Source organism: Chiloscyllium plagiosum, chromosome 42 (genome assembly GCF_004010195.1).
Source record: "Chiloscyllium plagiosum isolate BGI_BamShark_2017 chromosome 42, ASM401019v2, whole genome shotgun sequence".
NCBI classification, from domain to species: Eukaryota; Metazoa; Chordata; class Chondrichthyes; order Orectolobiformes; family Hemiscylliidae; genus Chiloscyllium; species Chiloscyllium plagiosum.
Genome location: NC_057751.1, coordinates 5269930 through 5289071, shown reverse-complemented (window position 1 = coordinate 5289071; position 19142 = coordinate 5269930). Strand labels below are relative to the sequence as shown.

The 19142-nt window shown below is 47.3% G+C and overlaps 1 protein-coding gene across 2 annotated transcripts in view; it reads right to left on the bottom strand.

The window, feature by feature from the left end:
• Positions 1–11729, bottom strand: part of LOC122543053 (anthrax toxin receptor 1-like) — a 142149-nt gene extending 130420 nt beyond the window's left edge. The window contains exon 1 of one of the 2 annotated variants that reach the window (XM_043681251.1): positions 11177–11729. In XM_043681251.1, coding sequence (XP_043537186.1) covers positions 11177–11319 — 143 coding nt within the window. In that variant the 5' untranslated portion in view covers positions 11320–11729. The remainder of the gene's footprint in view (positions 1–11176) is intronic. The other variant, XM_043681250.1, reaches the window with a different exon arrangement.
• Positions 11730–19142: the final 7413 nt, after the last annotated feature.

The following is a 19142-nucleotide window of genomic DNA, read 5'->3' as shown; positions in this document are numbered from 1 at the left end:
TGAGTGTGTGTGTGTGAGTGAGTGTGTGTGTGTGTGTGAGTGTGTGTGTGTGTGTGTGTGAGCGGGCGGTGTGTGAGCGGGCGGTGTGTGAGAGTGTGTGTGTGTGTGTCAGGAGATTTTCTTCACGTAAAATGGAAAGAGTCCATTCCCCCTCCCGGTTGCAGCCCTTCCTAGATTGGAAAAGAAGACCCGTATTTTCAGCCAGCTCAGCTTTCACTCGGGAATGCTTGCCAGATTTTCTCCTGCCTCTTTGATGTCATTCCACAGTGTGCTTCTCTCTTAGTTCATCCATCAAGTTTTCCCTTTAATTTTGCAAGTCCACATCCACTAATCGTCATCCTGTGTTAGACAGGAGACCGCCTGACAGACTACATCTTAAAGCTGAGAGCCTATACAGTCGCTTTAATCTGACTAGGCCATGGGGATACCCTCTCATCACATACTCAGAGAGAGAGAGAGCGAGAGAGAGGATGGTGGTGGGGAATTTAACTTGAGGGTCACTCTAACTCCAGCAAGAGGAGAGAATCAGGCCCTTTGGCCCAACAAGTCTTATTGAGTACAGAAATTGGGAGGTCATGTTGCAGCTGTACAGGACATTGGATTTGAGCTATAGGGAGAGGCTGAACAGGCTGGGGCTGTTTTCCCTGGAGTGTCGGAGGCTGAGGGGTGGCCTTATAGAGGTTTACAAAATCATGAGGGGCATGGATAGGATAAATAGACAAAGTCTTTTCCCTGGGGCCGGGGAGTCCAGAACTAGAGGGCATAGATTTAGGGTGAGAGGGAAAAGATATAAAACAGACCTAAGGAGCAACTTTTTCACACAGAGGGTGTATGGAATGAGCTGCCAGAGGAAGTGGTGGACACTAGTACAATTGCACCATTTAAGAGGCATTTGGATGGGGATATGAATAGGAAGGGTTTGGAGGGATATGGGCCAGGTGCTGGCAGGTGGGACTAGATTGGGTTGGGATATCTGGTTGGCATGGACGGGTTGGACCGAAGGGTCTGTTTCTATGCTGTACATCTCTATGACTGTAAGTCCCCATTAACGCTGTGAAGAGAATCCCACCCAGACCCATTCCCCTACTACTCTACATTTACCCCAGAATAATGCACCTAACATACACATCCCTGAACACTGTGGGTAATTTATCATGGCCAATTCACCGAACATGCACATCCTTGGACTGTGGGAGGAAGCCCACGCAGACACGGGGAGAATGTGCAAACTCCACACAGTCAGTTACCCGAGGCTGGAATCAAAGCTGGGTCCCTGGCGCTGGGAGTCAGCAGTGCTAACCACTGAGTCACCGCGCCGCACTGAGCTCACGGAAGCTAACCGTGGCCAGTATGGGACTGGAACCCATGTTGTTGGTATCACTCTGTGTTCCAAACCAGCCAAAATCACAGAAATGGCAGCCAGCCAGTGTCACTGAGTTACACAGCACCATCCCACAACCCACATATGGACCAGTGACCAGGGGATCAATATTGACCACTGCTCCTTGTCGGATTGTGCTGTGGGATCTTCCTCACCCGTCCTGAACCGGAGAGGGGCAGGACTCCCTCGGTGATGCAGCTGCAGTAACAAACCTCTGGCCTGGGACTGGAGACTGCTCTCCTTCGTTTTAATTTGTTCCCACTGGCTGGGTCAGCGTTTATGATCCATCCCTTCTGTCCCAAAGGGCAGTGGGAGTCCACCACATTGGGGTGGTCTGGAGTCACATGTAGGCCAGACTTCCTTCCCTAAAAGGGACGTTAAAACTTCACCCCACCACCACCCCCCGTGACTGCCAGTAATGTTTTATTCACAACAGGACCCCCATGACCGGGAAATAAGAAGGAGCCATTCAGGCTCCCCCCCCCCCCACCCAACCATCCACACTGTCAACTCCCACAGTAAATACCAAAAATCATCATGAAGTCATTTCCCTGCGCAATGCATCTTGTAGGTGTCTCCACACAGGTAACTCCCATGAAGTGGACATTCCTGTCAACACACACTGTCGCACACTCACACACCAACACTCCTTGTGGAGACATGGTCCACTGAGGAACACAGGAACAGGAGGAGACCATTCAGCCCCTCCAGCCTGTCCCACCAGTCAACGAGAAGAGCTGACGAGATGGCAGCTGCTCGCCACTAGGGTCTCGAGGCTGCTGAGAAATTGGATTCTTTCTCTCCCGAGGAACATACCCTCTGGTTCTAGAATCTCCGACCAGCGGGAACGGTTGATCTTCCTCTCCCCTGTCTTGTCCTGTTAATATCTTGTACAGCTTGTTCAGATCGCCCTTAACTTTCTCAATTCCGGAGGAAACAGGGCTAGTTTGTAGAATCTTATTCCCTGAAGTACAGCTTGGACTCCCTCCAAGGCTAGCATATCCTACCAGGGGCCTGTCCACCATACTCCAACAGGGGGTATATTCTTCCAAAATCCCACACACTTAAACTTTGCTGCTGCCTGCCTGTGTTAATTGCTGTCAAAAGCATTCTGAAAATACAAATACACGACTGGACCCTCCTTGTCCACTCTGTCAAACATGATTTCCCCTTCATTCATTCACGTTAACTCTGTCCAAAAGCGGACATCTCTTTTCCCCATGCCCATTAGGTGCCCCATTTATAACAGATTCTGGGGCTTTCCCTGCCACTCACATCAGGCCCACAGGTACATTGTTGTCATTTTCAACTCCTGTCTTTCCTTTGTTAAACAGTGAGCTTCATTTTGCAACATCCCAAACTGTTTCATAGCACTGCCTCCGTACTGCATGGATTAATGGGGCTCAAGTCCTGGATGAGAACTTTGAAACTCAGAACCGTGCAGTTCTCTGACGGCTGGAGTCACAGTTGATGGCTAAATAAGGACCTAAATTCGCCATTCGGGCACGGAAGACCTGGAAAAGTGGTGCACTGAGAACAACCTAACTCTCAATGCCAACAAAACCAAGGAACGCATTATTGACTTTCAGCGGGATGTTACTCATCCCCCCACTACACATTAACAGCACAGAGGTGGAAAGACTGGAGAGTGTCAAACTCCTGGGAGCATCCATAACAAGCTTTCTTGGACTCTTCATATGGACGCACTGGTTACAAAGGCCCAACAATGTCTCTTCTTCCTCAGGCAGCTGGGGAAATTTGGCATGATGGCGAATACCCTTGCCAACTTTTATAGGTGCGCCATATAGAGCATTCTGTCTGAATGTATTACTATCTGGTATGGCAACTGTACAATTTAAGATCAGAGAACATTGCAGAGAGTGGTGAACTCAGCCCGGACAATCACAAAGGCCAACCTCCCATCTATAGAATCCATCTACCAGGCTCGCTGTCAAGGAAAGGCCGCCAGCATTCTCAAAGATCCATCCCACCTTGGCAATGTTTTTCTCCAACCTCTACCATCGGGGAGAAGGTACAGAAGCACCAGCTGGTTTTGTAACCGTTTCTACCATACTGTTGTTAGAATGCTGAATGGACTCACAAACTCTCAACACTCACCTGTACCTGTGTTTTTGTGTTTGCTGCTGTTTACCTAATATTAACTTACCTATGCTACTTAACTCTGTGATCTGCCTGTATTGCTCGCAAGACAAAGCTTTTCACTGTGCCTCAGTACATGTGACAATAAATTCAACTCCAATTCAATTCAGAAATACTGAAAATAGGAGCAGGAGTTGACCATTTGGCCATCTGAACTTGCTCTGCTATTCTCTGTGAATGTGGCTAATACATCCAACTCAGGCTCCCGTTCCCACTTTCTCCCCATACCCTTCAACTCCTTTAGCTCCAAGAACTTGGTCTAACTCCTTCTTGATAACATTCAATGTTTCAGCCTCAAACTCTTTCAGTGACAGTGAATCCCACAGGCTCCCCACTCTCTGGGTTAAGACATTTCTCCACAGCTCAGTCCTACCCTGTGTCCTCAGACTGTGAGCCCTGGGTCTGGACACCTCCCGCCCCCAGCCCCCACACCCCCACCCCGCTCAGCAGGGACATCCATTCTATGTTTATGCTGTAACAGGATGTTAGTATTTTATCGGTTGTTGTGTATGAGACATCCCCCCCCATTCTCCTCAACACCAGTGAGTATGGTCCTAACTGATCCAGGACTCAGTCTGGTAAACCTTCACTGACATTACCATACATGCTCCCTCAGGTAAGGAGACCAAAACTGCACACAACACTCCTGCTGTGGTCTCACCCATGTCCTGTCCAATTGCAGCAAGGCTTCCATGCTCCTGAACTTGAATCCTCTCACTATGAAGGTCACCTTATCATTTAGCTTCTTCACTGGCTGCTGCACGGTTACCTTCAGTAACTGGTGCATAGAGACATCCAAGTTTCTGTGCACCAGCCCTTTCCCAATGTTTCACCATTCAGGGAATAATCTGCCTGCCTGGTTTTGTATTGCCAAGGTGCATCACCTCACACTTACCCACATTTTACTTTGTGGACTGTGTATTTGTAGGGCTTGGAATTGCAATCTCAAAGCAAGGTGTTCAACAATTCCTCAGACCAACGTCAATCAGTTTTCACCAGAGCAGAACATTTCACCATCTTCCAACATTTGTACATCATCTCATCCCACCAAGCAGAACTGAATCCACAGTGTTGAGAATGGGAGCACAAAGTCAAAGTCAGTTCACAATGCCAGTTCGGGAAGGCTAGATTAATATAGTAACCAGGTGGTGGGAGTATTTACCAGATGGGAACTGAAACCCACAATCATGCCAAGTGACTAACTCCTGACAGAGACTCCATTTGAACCTTCCTCCCTTGGGTCCCAGTCCTGTGTGACCCCGACAGTCCAGATGACGCACTCTGACCATTAGCTTCTGTCACAAGGAGGGACATTTCACTGCCCCTCCATCCGTCCTTCAAACAGTGGCCTCCACGGGGAAGGGGATGGAGGGGTGGGGAGTCTACCTTTGAGCCCAGCCACCTTACCCAGCAGAGGGAGCGGAGACTGTATCACAGCCTTTCACCTCCCTCCAGTAAAATCAGATGAAGCACCGTGAACATTATACACAGCCTGACTAATGCAGCACACCAGTGCACTTTCACCAGAAAGCACATGCCATTAAAGACCTGAGCAGTGCAGGCTGTTAAAGCTCTTAGTCACTTTCCCAGCAGTATCAGATTTTGCACTGATCCCTCAGTTGAAATAATGAGATTGCAGTGTTGTAATTCCACACATGAACATCAGACCAGGGGAAGAAAAGAACAGCAACTTTCTCACCTTCCTTCCTTTTTCATTTTATAAGTGCCTGCTTTTTACAACCACACTGAGAAAGGGAATTGCACCACTGGCGGGTGGGAGAAACCAAAGTGACCGAAATCTAGGTGGAAAGGTGGTGTGCAGTATTTCTGACCAAATATTGGTGATGTCCCACCTTCAGAAAACTGTGCGAGGTGTGTCGCCAATGGACCTGAACAGGGAGATGTGAGGTGACCCACAGACACAAGAACCTACAGGCAAATCAGCAAAGGTCTGGCTGCAGAGAGAGGTTGTCAGAAACGTTTGCAAAAAGCATAGGGGAGCTGGAGGAATCTCGGAAGAGAGTGGGACAAACAGAACTTTGGATTTGTGAAGAAGTGTTTGCAAAGTAACCTTTTAGATAGGAAGGGGAGAGTTAGGGTAGAGACTCCCATGAGCTTCAAACTCCCATGAAGTGAGGACTAACTGTTGTTGTGGTCAAAGCTTGGTTCTTAAATCTAGAATCAGGATCCTCAGGGCTCCACCTTTCCATCAGTGAAAATACTGTGATTGCAAAGCTTCACTTCATAAAGTGGTAGCTATCTGATAGCCACAACCCACAGCAGTAATTAGCAGAAATGGCTCCTCTCTGAGTGGTTTCACAGTCATAACTATCTCAGGCCCAGCCAGTGACTCTGTTCTTGTGTGGTCAAGTGCAGACAGGTTGAGAGTTGAAAACTAGTCATTTTGGAAAGGGAACATGGCCAAAGGCTGACGTTTTAACCCATCTGAGTTCACCAGAAAAACTAAAGCTGTTAGTGCAAAGAAAGAGTTTTATGGTTTTTCTGAAATATGCTACAATGGAACAGTGACCTCAGGGAATGTGTGAAAGAGACAGACTGTGTGCTGGAGGGTCAGAATTCACGCTGCTGAAGGCAGAGGTGCACAGTTACTGTCATGACATGACTTAGAAACACCTTGAGATTTGCCCTGAGCAGAAAATGGATGAACCTATACAGGTATACACAGTGAAAGTGAAAATGATGCCAAATATGGGAGATGTCAGTGAAAAAGGAAGCCTGGGACACTTTTTATTAGAACATCGGTTGAGAGGGTTTATAAAATAATGAGGGATGTAGATAGTTAATGGCAGTTATCTTTCCCCTAGGAAGGGGAATTTCAAGATTGGGGGCACATGTTTACGGTGAGAGGAGCGAGATTAAAAAGGCATGATGGCAAATGTTTTATACACAGCGTGGTTTATGCGTGGAATGAATTTCCTGAGGAGGTGGTGGATGTGGGTACAATTGTCAAAAAGATATTTGGATAAGTCGATGAATAGGAAAGCATCAGAGGGATATGGGCCAGGAGCAGGCTGGTGGGACCAGTTTAGTTTGGGATGATGGTCAGCACGGACTAGTTGGGCTGAAGGGTCTGTTTCCATGTTGTCTGACTCTGTCTCCGAACTGAGAAGGAGCCCCCCAAGTTGTGAAGCAATGCATGTCAGAGGGACAGTTGTCAACCTCATGAGCTCCTGCGTTTTCTCCATCTCTTCAAGGTCTTGGCTGACCTTTGATCTCAACTGTGTGTGTCCCATCGATGCCCCCACTCAAATATCCTTTCATTTCTGGAACATTCAAAGATGAGTCCACTTCAGTCCTGGGTATACACAATGACAGAGCTGTCACAGTTTCGTTGGGGAGAGATTGGAAGAGTAAAGAGAGGTCTCCTCATCTCAGTGTTAAATGACGAACCCCTGAAACTGAGACAAGGCACCCCTTGTTCCAGGCTGGCCAATCAGGGGAAACAAATCGCTTGCATTCTATCCTGTCCAGCATCCTCAGTTTTCACTGAAACAAATTCCTACTTCCAAAGCTGTGGACAGTCTCGCCCTACTCTGTACAACACCCCCCCACCCCCACCCCCCCCCACATCCTGTGTAGTGGGTGAATTGTCTGGCTCCGGGAATGAATCTGGCGCACCTTTTGTGACACTGTCTCCAAAGTCACTGCCTCCTTGCTGAGATAAGGTGAGAACAGTTCATCTTGTTTCAGCTTCTCTCCGACAAGGACCCCCGCACACAGGTGGAGCACGTGTGCCTAAATCCTGGGCTCCAATCCCCTTTCCTAATCGCTTGCTGCCTCTGGTCTCTAACCTGGTGTCATAGAGTCATAGAGATGTACAGCATGGAAGCAGACCCTTCGGTCCAATCCATCCATGCCAACCAGATATCCCAACCCAATCTAGTCCCACCTGCCAGCACCTGGCCCATATCCCTCCAAACCCTTCCTATTCATATACCCATCCAAATGCCTTTTAAATGTTGCAATTGTACTAGTGTCCACCACTTCCTCTGGCAGCTCATTCCATACACATACCACCCTCTGAGTGAAAAAGTTGCCCCTTAGGTCTCTTTTATATCTTTCGCCCCTCACCCTAGTTCTGGACTCCCCCACCCCAGGGAAAAGACCTCCTCTATTTATTCTATCCATGCCCCTCATAATTTTGTAAACCTCTATAAGGTCACCCTTCAGCCTCCGACGCTCCAGGGAAAACAGCCCCAGCCTGTTCAGCCTCTCCCTGTAGCTCAAATCCTCCAACCCTAGCAACATCCTTGTAAATCTTTTCTGAACACTTTCAAGTTTCACAACATCTTTCCGATAGGAAGGAGACCAGAATTGCACACAATATTCCAACAGTGGCCTAACCAATGTGGGTTTCTCTTTGGATGTTTTCTGAATCTGTCTGAGCACTCAGCCAACACCTAGAAATCTCTCAGCACTTTGAATTAATGCCAATTTTATTTCCTGTCCACCGAAGAAATTGTACAAACAAATTGATAGTATTTTGTGTTTCAGTGAGTGTTACTTGGTCATTAAGCATTTGTAACTGGGATGAAAGGCACCATTGTAAAGTAAAGGAGAAGAAGGTGTGGGCAAGAGATTCTGACCATGTTTTTAAAAGCACAGATAAGAGTTGATGAGCTGGACAGTTTCAGGATAGCATATTGTAAAGGACAGAACAGGGTTGGTGAATGTGAAAGCCATGTCGGAGGAAGCGATCAATGATGTGGTAACATTTGTCATGAAGAGATCACAAAGTGGGGTAGGATTGGCCAGGGTCATGGCTGGGTTTGAAAAGGAAGGTTTGAGGGATGTAAGATCAGTTTTGGTACAACCTCTTCCTTGACCTCAGTTAGACTGTGCACTGTTGCAAGCAGAGACCATCGCAGACCAGTGAACATCTGTCATGTATAAACCCATGCCAATAAAACCAATTTACCAAGCCAATAAAATGAGACCACAAAGTATCCAAACAAGAGGAGAGCAAAGTCAGTGCAACTGATTGGATTCAGACACTCTTATTATCACAGTTTGTAACACAGACCCAAATTCAACCCCACAGGACAAGAATTCCAACCTATTCCTCAACTCATCTGCAAAGCTGGACTTCATACTTCTTTAGCTTTTATGTTTCTTCCCAAAGAATTTGTTCTTAAGAATTGGTACCGAGGTCCCTTTGTATCTAAGGAAGTGCCAGAAGTGGTGAATGCACAACTCTTTTCACTGTATTCATTTGTGTACAAGCTCATTCCGTTCAAAGGAAATTCTGCACTTTGACTGGTGGTGCCCAGTGTGTTACACAGACTGCGTTGTGTTATGGTACCAGTGGCATGTGGTGAAATCAGGAACTTGCCAGCAATGTCACCATTGTGCTGTCCACCCCACCTTGCCCAAGCACTGAGGACAGGGTAGCACCGCAATGCCAAAATCTGGGAAAGGTTTTGTAGCTGAGCGTGGTGGAGCCCAGAATTCCTGATGAGACACAAAGGTGTGGGGAGTGAGAAGGGATCAGGGAGTGCACTGAAGTAAGTGGCATTGAGAGTAGGTTTTGTGGTCTCTCAGGGTGGGTTTGACCTGTCCCATGAGAACCACTGAAGACACAGGCATAGCTAGAGATGGGGACATGAGGACCAGTTCCCTTGTTAAGTGTAACTTTGAGAGCCACCAACATTTCAAACTTGCTGTCTCTCTCTCTCTCTCTCTTTTCAGAAATCCCAACTGGTGCCTATTGCAGCCAGCAGCCTCCTCTCACTTGGCAAACAGTGAAATAGCTGTTTGAGCTGAGGAGGCATTTTTTAAAGGGAAAGGGGCCCTCTTCCCTCCATGTCCTTTCTGATCAACCTGGTCCGATATGTCATAGTACACCTGTGTAGCAGGTGCTAGGGCCACCCAGCATCCAGGCAGGGGCACTACCGTTGCACCATAGGTACAGGGAGGATCAGTGTAGACTTAATGGGCCGAATGGCCTGCTTCCACACTGTAGGGATTGTATAACTGGACAGCTCTTTCAGCAAACCAGCATGGACATTGTGGGCCCGAAAGGCCTCCTGCCGTGCCTTTGAATCTATAATCATTCTTGAGTTCACACTGTGGGTCAACGCAGGGTTAAAACCAGAGAGATTCAAGGGTATGAGATGCCAGATCAAACATTCCGCTCTGAGTTGATTGGTGTCAAGTTGTTTAGCTCAGCTGGTTGGATGGCTGATTTATTACACAGGTTTGGTGTTAATGGTGTGAGTTCAATTCCCACTTTGGGTTAAGTTATCTTCAGCTTGGGTGACCCTTAGGTTAAATCCAACAACCAGTCCTCTTGTTATTGCCCTCACTCTGTGTCTCTCAGTGGAAACATGGTCCCTTTCCCTCTTGCTCCAGCTGGGGATGTTAAACCAGAATTAAACTCCCTGTCCTCACCAACAATGCAGTTCGGACTGGCTCCCAATCTGGAGTGCTTTTTAATCCCAAGTTTTGTTCTTTTTTGGCTCTTCCAAGACTTTGTTTCTCTGGGGAGCACGGTTAGAGTTAAAACTAGGACAAGGAGGTGAAAGATCATAACTTTTGGACAGTTTTCAACAGCTGAAAACATGAACTGACAACACTTTTGTTTCAGACACAGAGCACAACAGAACTGATCTAATGTGGTGAACAGATGTCCAAAGGAGAGAACTTGAAGAAGCGATGTTTTTTTTAAAAAACATATGAATTACGAGATGGATGTTGCCTCAGAGATAACACATGGTCTTCAAACACACAGACTGAGAGAAAAGCTCACTCTACACAGGGTTAAAAAAATAGTTAAGGATGCAAAATTCTAAATTCCGATCAACAATCCACACCTAATGGAGAGACGATCCTGGGGAAACTGGCCATTTTCCACTGAAAGGTTTGAGGTGACCGAAAGTTGTGTTGATCACCCCACATCCCCCACTATAAATCTGTCAGTGGGTATCTGATATGGGCTGGGGAAGTGGGAAATGGGGACAGAGTAGGGCTGCTGTCTCTTGCTCTCACTCAGTTGGATTTTAGTTTGAGCTTTAGCTGCCTGGAGACCGATGGTTTGGGGGGGTCTCTTTCATCTGTTCGCATGGATAGGAAGGGGGCCGTGGAACAGGAGGAGGAGAGGACTCATGTAACAAGCAGAGGGTTAGGCTGAGAGTATTTTGTTTTTGTTAGCTGAATACAAAGAGAGAGAGAGAAAGAAAAAGAGAGAGAGGAGAGAGTATCCACATCTGGAGTCTTTTGGGCATGGAGTTAATGCCTGCCAAAGTGAATTGGCTCAAAGTCCCTCAACCAAGATCACTGAAAAGAGAGAGAGAGACACACACAGACAGAGACAGAGACCAAATGAGAGACAGCGAGAGAGAGAGAGAGAGAGAGAAACACAGAGACATAGACTGACATAGAGAGGGAATGAGAGACAGAGACAGAGAGCGAGAGAATGAGAGAGACAGACAGAGGGCAAGAGATAGAGAGAGTGAGAGACAATGTGTGAGAGAGAGAGAGAGTTAGAAAGCTAATGTCAATCTGCTATTCCAACCGTGCACAAGTTGCTGCTATGTTCAGACAGTGTCCCAGAGGGTCGGTCCCTGTAGCACCCCCCCCACCAACTCCCAGCCCCGGGGGGGCTCTGCTACTCACTTGTCCAAGACGAAGTAGAGGTCGAAGCCGCCGTAGCACGCAGGGCTGTCCCCGGCCGGCTCACTGCTCCGGGCTCCCAGAGAGAGGAAGGTCAGGGCGGCCAGGTACCGCAGGAGCATCGCCCGCTGTTGGTGATGTCCCATCGCCGCTCACAGCCCGGGGGTAGGGGTGGGGGAAGGAAGGAGGGAGGTACTGGGGTACACACAGGGAGAGAGAGAGATAGCCCCACTCACACACAGTCAGCAAACCCCCAAACCTGCCAGCAGCAACCCCCCTCCTCTCTGTCTCTCTCTCTCTCTCCTCCACTATCTCCTGAGTGATCCCAGCACCGAGTCTTTCCAGGTTCCTTTTTCCCGAATTCCAATCCAAAGCCAGCTCCTGTCCCTGTACAAAGCCCCCCACCACACACACAGACAGACACAGACAAAGGAAGGGGGTGGAGGGGACAGGGGGGAGGAGGGGGGGAGGGAGGTACCACACAACACAGAGAGAAATGAAATCTCCTGATGCCTTAGTCACTCCGACTGGAGCCAGAGAGAAACCGCACTGATTCCCAGCAAACTTCAACAAAGTTTAATTCCTCCGCTCCTCCTTCCCATCGCCACCAAGTGGCTGAGAAAAGGGCCAGGGCTTTCAACAGGAGATACCAATCCTGCCTATTTCCCTTTCTCTCTCTCTCTCTCTCTCTGTCCACCCTCCAGAGGCTTCACCTCACTTCAGGACTCCTGTCCCTGCCTCACACACACTGCCTCCCTTCGACATCCTCAATCCTCCCTCCCTTCCCCCTCTCCTCTCCTCTCCCTCTCCCAGCTAGGGGCCCAACCACACACCATCAAGTCATCCGGTGAGCTGCAGGCCTGAATGCTTGGCTCCCTGGCATTAACTCCACATTCACTGCTCACCCACAGTGACCAGGGTTTTGGGGGGAGGAGCCACGACCACTTCATTCCCACAAACATTCTCACCCGTTCCCCAATAAGGTGCGTGACCCCTCTGATAGGATCTGGTGCCTGGAGGCCCTCATGGCTACACCTTAAACCACCCTCCCCACACCCGCCTGCCCCACCACCAATATGAACAATCTCAAATGACATACTGAACCCAGAGGACTTCATCTGGCATGGACTTGTTGTCTTCCCCTCCTTCCCCCCCAGCCCCCCATTCCCCCTCAAAGTCTTTAATGTGATTTCTCTGTGTTCATGGATGGTTTGGGAAAGTCCCAATCCAGCATTTGGGGTTAGGTTTTCAATCTGGAGCTAATTCCTGACTTACTGACTGATGGCACTCCCTGAGCCAGGGGATCCAGAACATAGCCAGGGTTTGGGTGAGGAGGGTGTGGTATGGGCACATCTGTCTGTTTGGGTTAGAAGCAGGATGGCAGGGGCCATATCACCAGCTGCTGAAGGTCACCATGGTCCAGAATGGGAAGGTGCAATGTTTGTCTCCAACAGTCTCTGGTCAAAATGGGTAGCCCAGTGCTGCCAATGTCAACGTGCTGTGTATGCATCGTTAGTTCTGCACACTCCAGGATTAGTATGCCTTCAGGGAAACACTCTTTCAGTTGCCCCACTATCAAAGTGATGTGCAGGACTGGTGTGAGAGAAAAAATATCTTCACTCAGTGAGTAGTTCAGATCTGGAACACACTACCTGGAAATGTGCTCAGTGCAGCTGCAATCGAGGCATTCATGAGGGGCATTGGATGATATTTTGGATAGTGTTACAGACCAGACCAAACCCCCTCAAAATAGATGAAGAAAATAGCTAAGACCCTGGCCTTTGCTTATTTTAAAGGTTTGCTTTCCAGGTATAAATCAATTCATCAAACTACCTGACTTTAAGCTGAAAACACTTTATGTTTTAATCCACAGTGAAAATATAGACCAAATTAAAAATAGAAGAAAAGAATACTTAACTGGAACTCTATTAAAATGCTTAACAAAATAACATATTCACTATTCCAAATTAACTGTTCCAATATGGTAGCATCCCAGAAACACACTCTTGGCCAAGACAAATTCAGTAAAACAGACTGTGTCTCACATGCAATTCTCGCAGCAGGAAGGGGAACCCCAGCTTTTAGCTGTAACAGTGAGAGGATTAAAAACTTCCACATCCGGCTTCAAGACACCAGCAACTGCAGAAATCCTGGTTCTGTGGGAGCTTGATCCCACCTGTTCCAGCTGCTTCTATTGTACCAACTTTATCAAAATAAAACCCCAAAGTCTCACAAGCTGTTTGCATAATTGGCTTTGGGGTCGACTGCTCATCACCGCTGTCTTAACCTTTCTTCACATTGAAAAAAGGACAAAATTTAGCTCTTAAAGCCATCCTATTGTCCCGATAGAAATGGTGTGCAGGGAAATGGGGTACAGATTTCCACCAGGCGTCAGAATGATAGGCTGAAAAGGCTCCTTGAGCACAGTACCAGTTCTATGATGTGCCTGTGTTACTCAGCGTTGGAGGATGTTGGGTTTTCCATCTCATTCTGACAGGGGGATGGTCCTGAGGAAAGTTTGGTGGAGCAGCACAGCATTGAGATTTTCCTTCAGCTGATGTCTGAGTCACTTGTCCTGCCTCTCCATTGGTCAGAGGGAGAACTTGCGTCACGTCATATGGCCAGTGATGTTGCAACACCTGGGACACCCCATCAGCAATCTGTGGATCTTCCTGTGGGGCTGTCACACACACTCACTCCACATGGGGGGGGGGAGTCTGCTTTTTAACCTGAATCCATCTTCAGCAACAATAGACCACAGTGAGGTGACACTAACCTTTGTATGTGAGAAGGACTATGTCCAAATCGGTCTATCAAGAACTCATTCTTGTTACTGAGACCTTTCGTGAACTGCAACCTAAGGTGGTTAGAAATCCCTCACCACCAAACAACCCTGAGTGCTCTATCTCTACACCTGGCAATGCCTCAGTGTCATTGGTAAATCCTCTGGAGGATGGGCAGGGAGTTACCAGTCAGGCATTACAAACCAGTCCATCCTGGATCATTGGGAAATGATGCATGTGTTCAGCATCACGGTGCATTCCATGGACTGAACTCCAAGTAATTCTTGGATGTAATACTGAACAGGGGCTTCGGATTTGTGAGCGGAGAATCCGGAAGAAGGGCTTATGCCCGAAACGTCGATTCTCCTGTTCCCAGGATGCTGCCTGACCTGCTGCACTGTTCCAGCAACACATTTTCAGCTGTAATACTGAACACACAAAGGTACATTCAGGATCCTCCTTGTGTTCATCCTAGACCTTCACTGATGTCCTTTCGGGAAGGAAATCATCTGCCCTTACCCATTCTGGCCTACATGTGACTCCAGACCCATAGCAATGTGGGTTACTATCACCTGCCCTCTGAACCATTCAGTTGAACTAATCGCTACCAAGTCCCAACAAAGAAAGAAAGCCACCAGACCATCCAGCAACGACCAAGGCACCAGGAAAGACAATGGCAGAAACATCCCTGTTGACCCTGCACGGTCCCCCTCACCAACATCTGGGGTCTTGTGCTAAAGTTGGGAGAGCTGTCTTACAGACCTGACTTGGCCATACCTTACAGACCATGTCCCAGACCCCACCATCACCATCCCTGGATATGTCCTGTCCCAGTCCCTCCCTCAGCTAATGAACAACACTTGGAGGAAGCAGTAAGGATGGCACAGATACAGAATGATGGATTTCCACATCCATCACCGAGAGTGGCTCAGCAGCAGTAATACTGACTGAGCTGCTAGACTGGGTCTACAGCAGCTGGCGAGGGAAACAACAAGAGGGGAAAACATACCCAAACTCATCCTTACCAATCTGCCGGCTGCATGACGGTATCGATAACAATGGCCACCACACATTCCTTATGGAGACAAAGTCCCATCTTCACAATGAGAATCCCGTCCATCGTGTTGTGTGGCACAATCACAGTGCGAAATGGGATAGACTTCAAACAGATTTGCAACTGAAGACTTGGGCATTCATGAGGTACTGTGGGCCATCCATAGCCGTTCAATCTGCAACCTCATGGCCTGGCATATCCCCCACTCAACCATGACCCCCATCAAGCCAGAGGATAAACCCTGGCTCAGTGAAGAGTACAGGAGGACCTGTGAAGAGCAGGACCAGGCATAACTGAAGATGAGGTCACAACCTGGTGAAACAACCAAATAGGACTATTTTTGTGCCAAATCGCATAAACAGCAAATGAGAGACAAATGTTATGTAACCAGGCCAGAACCCTCCTCAAAACATTTTAAAGAGGTAGGCCGGACCCTAACTTTATAATTTCTTTTTGGTGGGTATAAAGTGGATATTCCAGGTGTGGTGCAGCTGGTCAAACCACCCACCTTTACACAAAACAGAATTCATTCATACACTACCAATGAAACAGGAACAAAAGAAAACAGAATTTAGAATAACAACTTATTTGATAATCCAACTGACTCTGTACTGCAATTGAATTAAGGAGTTGTTCCAATCCCTGCAACATCCCATAAATACACCCCTTGAAAAACGGCAAATTCAAACACAGGTTCTCACAGGCAGGAAAGAGAGTTTTCTCTCTCTCAGTCCCCAGCAGTTTTCCGACTCCTTGCTAAAACTGAATCAAACTGGAAAGAACTTCCTGAAATGGAAGGACTGGCCACTCCCCTTCCATTGTTTTCGATTGGCCGTGTCCAGACATATCGACACCTCTGCCTTTACGAACCCTCTTGGGAAACAATTAGAGAAACATATCCTTGTTAAAGGGCCAGCATCTTCACACACAGCTCAGCGATCCCACAACCAACAGATCAGACATAGACTCTGCAGTCCTGCCATATCCCGTCATGATTGATGGTGGAAAATTAAACAACACACCTGGAGGAGGAAATATCCCCATCCTCAATGATGGGAGAGCGCAGCATATCAGCAGAGAAGGTAAGGCTGAGCTTTTGCAGGATTCTTCAGCCAAAGGTGCCAAACGGATGATCCATCTCGACCTCCCCCAGTGGTCCCCAGCATCACAGATACCAGTCTTCGGCCAATTCACAAAACTCCATGTAAAATTCAGAAAGAGCTGAAGGCAGTGGATACTGCAAAGGCTATGGGCCCTAACAACATTCCAGTAATAAAAGAGTCACAGAAAGACCCTTTTGGTCCAACTTGTCCATGCCAAACAGGTTTCCTAAACTAAACTAGTCCCATTTACCTGCATTCAGCCCATATCCCCCTCAACCTTTCTTCTACGTTTACCCATCCAAATGTCTTTCCAATTTTTGAACTGTACCTGCTCTGGCAGTTCATTCCACACATGAGCCACCTTTCTGTGTGAAAAAGTTATCCCTCATCCCTTTAAAATCTTTCTCCTCTCATCTTAAAATAATGCCCTCTAGTTTTGACCTCCCCTACCCTGGTATTCGGCCTCTTGATCTTATAGACGTCTATAAGGTTACCCCTCAACCCCTTATGCTCCAGTGAAAAAAGTGCCAGTCTCTCCTTACATCCCAAACCCTGCAGTCCTGGTAACATCCATGTGAATCTTTCCTGCATCCAGTCCAATTTAATAATATCCTTGGTATAGCAGGGTGACCAGTACAGCATTGCAGGGTGGCAAGAGAGAAGATATTGGAGAGGTAAGAGTGAGAGACCTTCCCTTCCACTTTGAATGGTCAGTGAATGCTGGTTACAGAGCCACTCCCAGTTCCTTCAGGAGAAACGTGGGGACAATTCATCGCAGCAGACTCAGCAGTGGAAAGGGGAGAGACTGAGTATGCAGCCTTGGCAAACTCCAGGGTTCAGGATTATTATTTGCCACTTGTCAGCCCAAACTTAGGTATTGTCCGAGGTGACAGTGAGAAAAACTTTCCTGCCATCTCAGATTGGGATGACAGTCCTGGGCACGCTCCCTACACCATCAGCCTGCCCCTGGGCTGGTTCTCAGTGTGAATGGGAGTGAAACAGAACGGTGTGTGTCAGATGCGGTGCATTGTAAATGTATCACTCACTGACCCTACTTTATCTCAGAAACCGCTTCAGCTCTCCGACATCTATACTGCAGCCCTTCAGCGAAGCAAGACTCCTCAAGGAGTTTCTGGTTGGATATATTTATTTTTGGAAAGGGATTTGAGGCTTCCTTTTCAGCCGATCATAGAGTCATCCAGTACAGAAACCGAGTAGTCCATGCTTACCAAGTTCCCAAACTAAACTCAGACCACCTGCCTGTGTTTGGTCCATATCCTTCCTACCCTTTCCTATTCATGGACTTAGATGGCAACTGTACCCACACCCACCATTTTGTGACCACGCTGTCCTTGAAGAGGGTTTTTGTTTCAGATAGAGGAGATGTCAAGACACAGAGTAAATGTTGTTGCTATTACATTGTAAAGTGGTTACACTATTTTGTATTAGCTTTGTAATTTCGTCAAAAAAAATCCCAAAAACTCTTTTCTTTTTAAAAAAAAAGTATAGATGATGAACTGCCCATTTGGAAAGCCAGTAAACTAAGCAGCTTGTGAAACCTCAGGGTTTTCTTTTAAGTTGCAACAATGGAAATAGCCCAGATGAGTGTGATTTTGAACTTCAGTGATTTTTCTATGTGTCTGTATGATACTCCTGGTCATCTCATTGTGAAAGGGTGAGTTTAACCCTTCTGTTTTCCATATGGCTTTTCCCAGCATGATTTTCACCTGGAAACTACCCCCATGGGTGAGTGGCCCATGGTTCCAGCGTTCAATCTCTGTGCAGAGCCGATTAAGGACACTACAACAACATGGAAGGTATGGGAGACTGAATCCCCTACTTCCCCTTAGACCACACCAGACTCGGGTTTCTTGGTGATTGAATGGGAGATGGATACATCCAAAAATGGTATACAACTCAAAGTTGTATTACAAGAACAAAGATTTTATTTCCTATTTTTATAGACAACAAGCCTCCAATCAGCTCTAGATAATTTACAATCCCAAGCTTACACATTGATTCACACATCTCTGTACCCAATCGGTTTCACACAATCTGCATCCTAGTTCAGTGTACGTATCATCTCATCACATTTTTACTGCTGAAACATATCATTACATCTTCATGTCTCAAGCTGTTAGGAGGTACTTTGTGATTACAGAAAGCCTACCCCTTGTTTTTCCCTCCTGCTGCCTGTCATATCCATTTTCCCATTCGATTGGATGCCAAAGAGATTGGGAAGAAGAGGTGTCCAGCTACACAGAGACAGTGGGACTACATCTCAGTATGTTCATTGATCAAGGAGCGCTCTGCAAGGTTGGGCACTTTGAAAACAGACTTGTTTGTTTATTGCTGGTGCCCTTATGTGTGCGGAGCTTGCCAGTTTGAAGTTACAATTTGTGGAATGGATGTGCAGAGGCTGACATTATCTGCATAGGTAGAAATCCTCATTGATGACTTTCCAACGCAACTGGCTGAAGCTGGGGGAGGCATGGACGAGAAGTGAGTGCAGTCACTGGGTGAGGAGGATCATGGTGGGGGGGGGGGAGAGAGAGAGAGAGAGAAGGGGGACAAGTTCCAGACCAGCACTGAAGAAAGAGAGGGGTTTCATGGCATGGGGACAAAGGGGAATGGGAGCTGGGTAATCAGGGGAGCAATGAGATGGGCTGAGAGAAGGTGTATAGACCAATCTGGGAATCCATTAGCCAGGAGACCACTTGATATCCAGTAGAAGGTAAAGCTGCAGGCTGAGATAGCATCTGTAATAATAAGTGGATCGAATATGGAGAGACTGATTGTGTTCAAGTGTGACAGAGTGGGAAAAAGAAATATTTCAAATGAAGGAATGGCTCACTCAGTTCAGCTGGACAGGCAAGAGCTTTGTGGTATCATCTCGAGACTATTAATCCAGAGAGGCAGGTGATGTTTTAGGGACCTCCCTTCCAATCCCATCACGGCAGATGCTGCAAGTTGAATTCAGTAATAATCTGGAGTGAGTATTCTCATGATGACCATGAATTGATTGAATG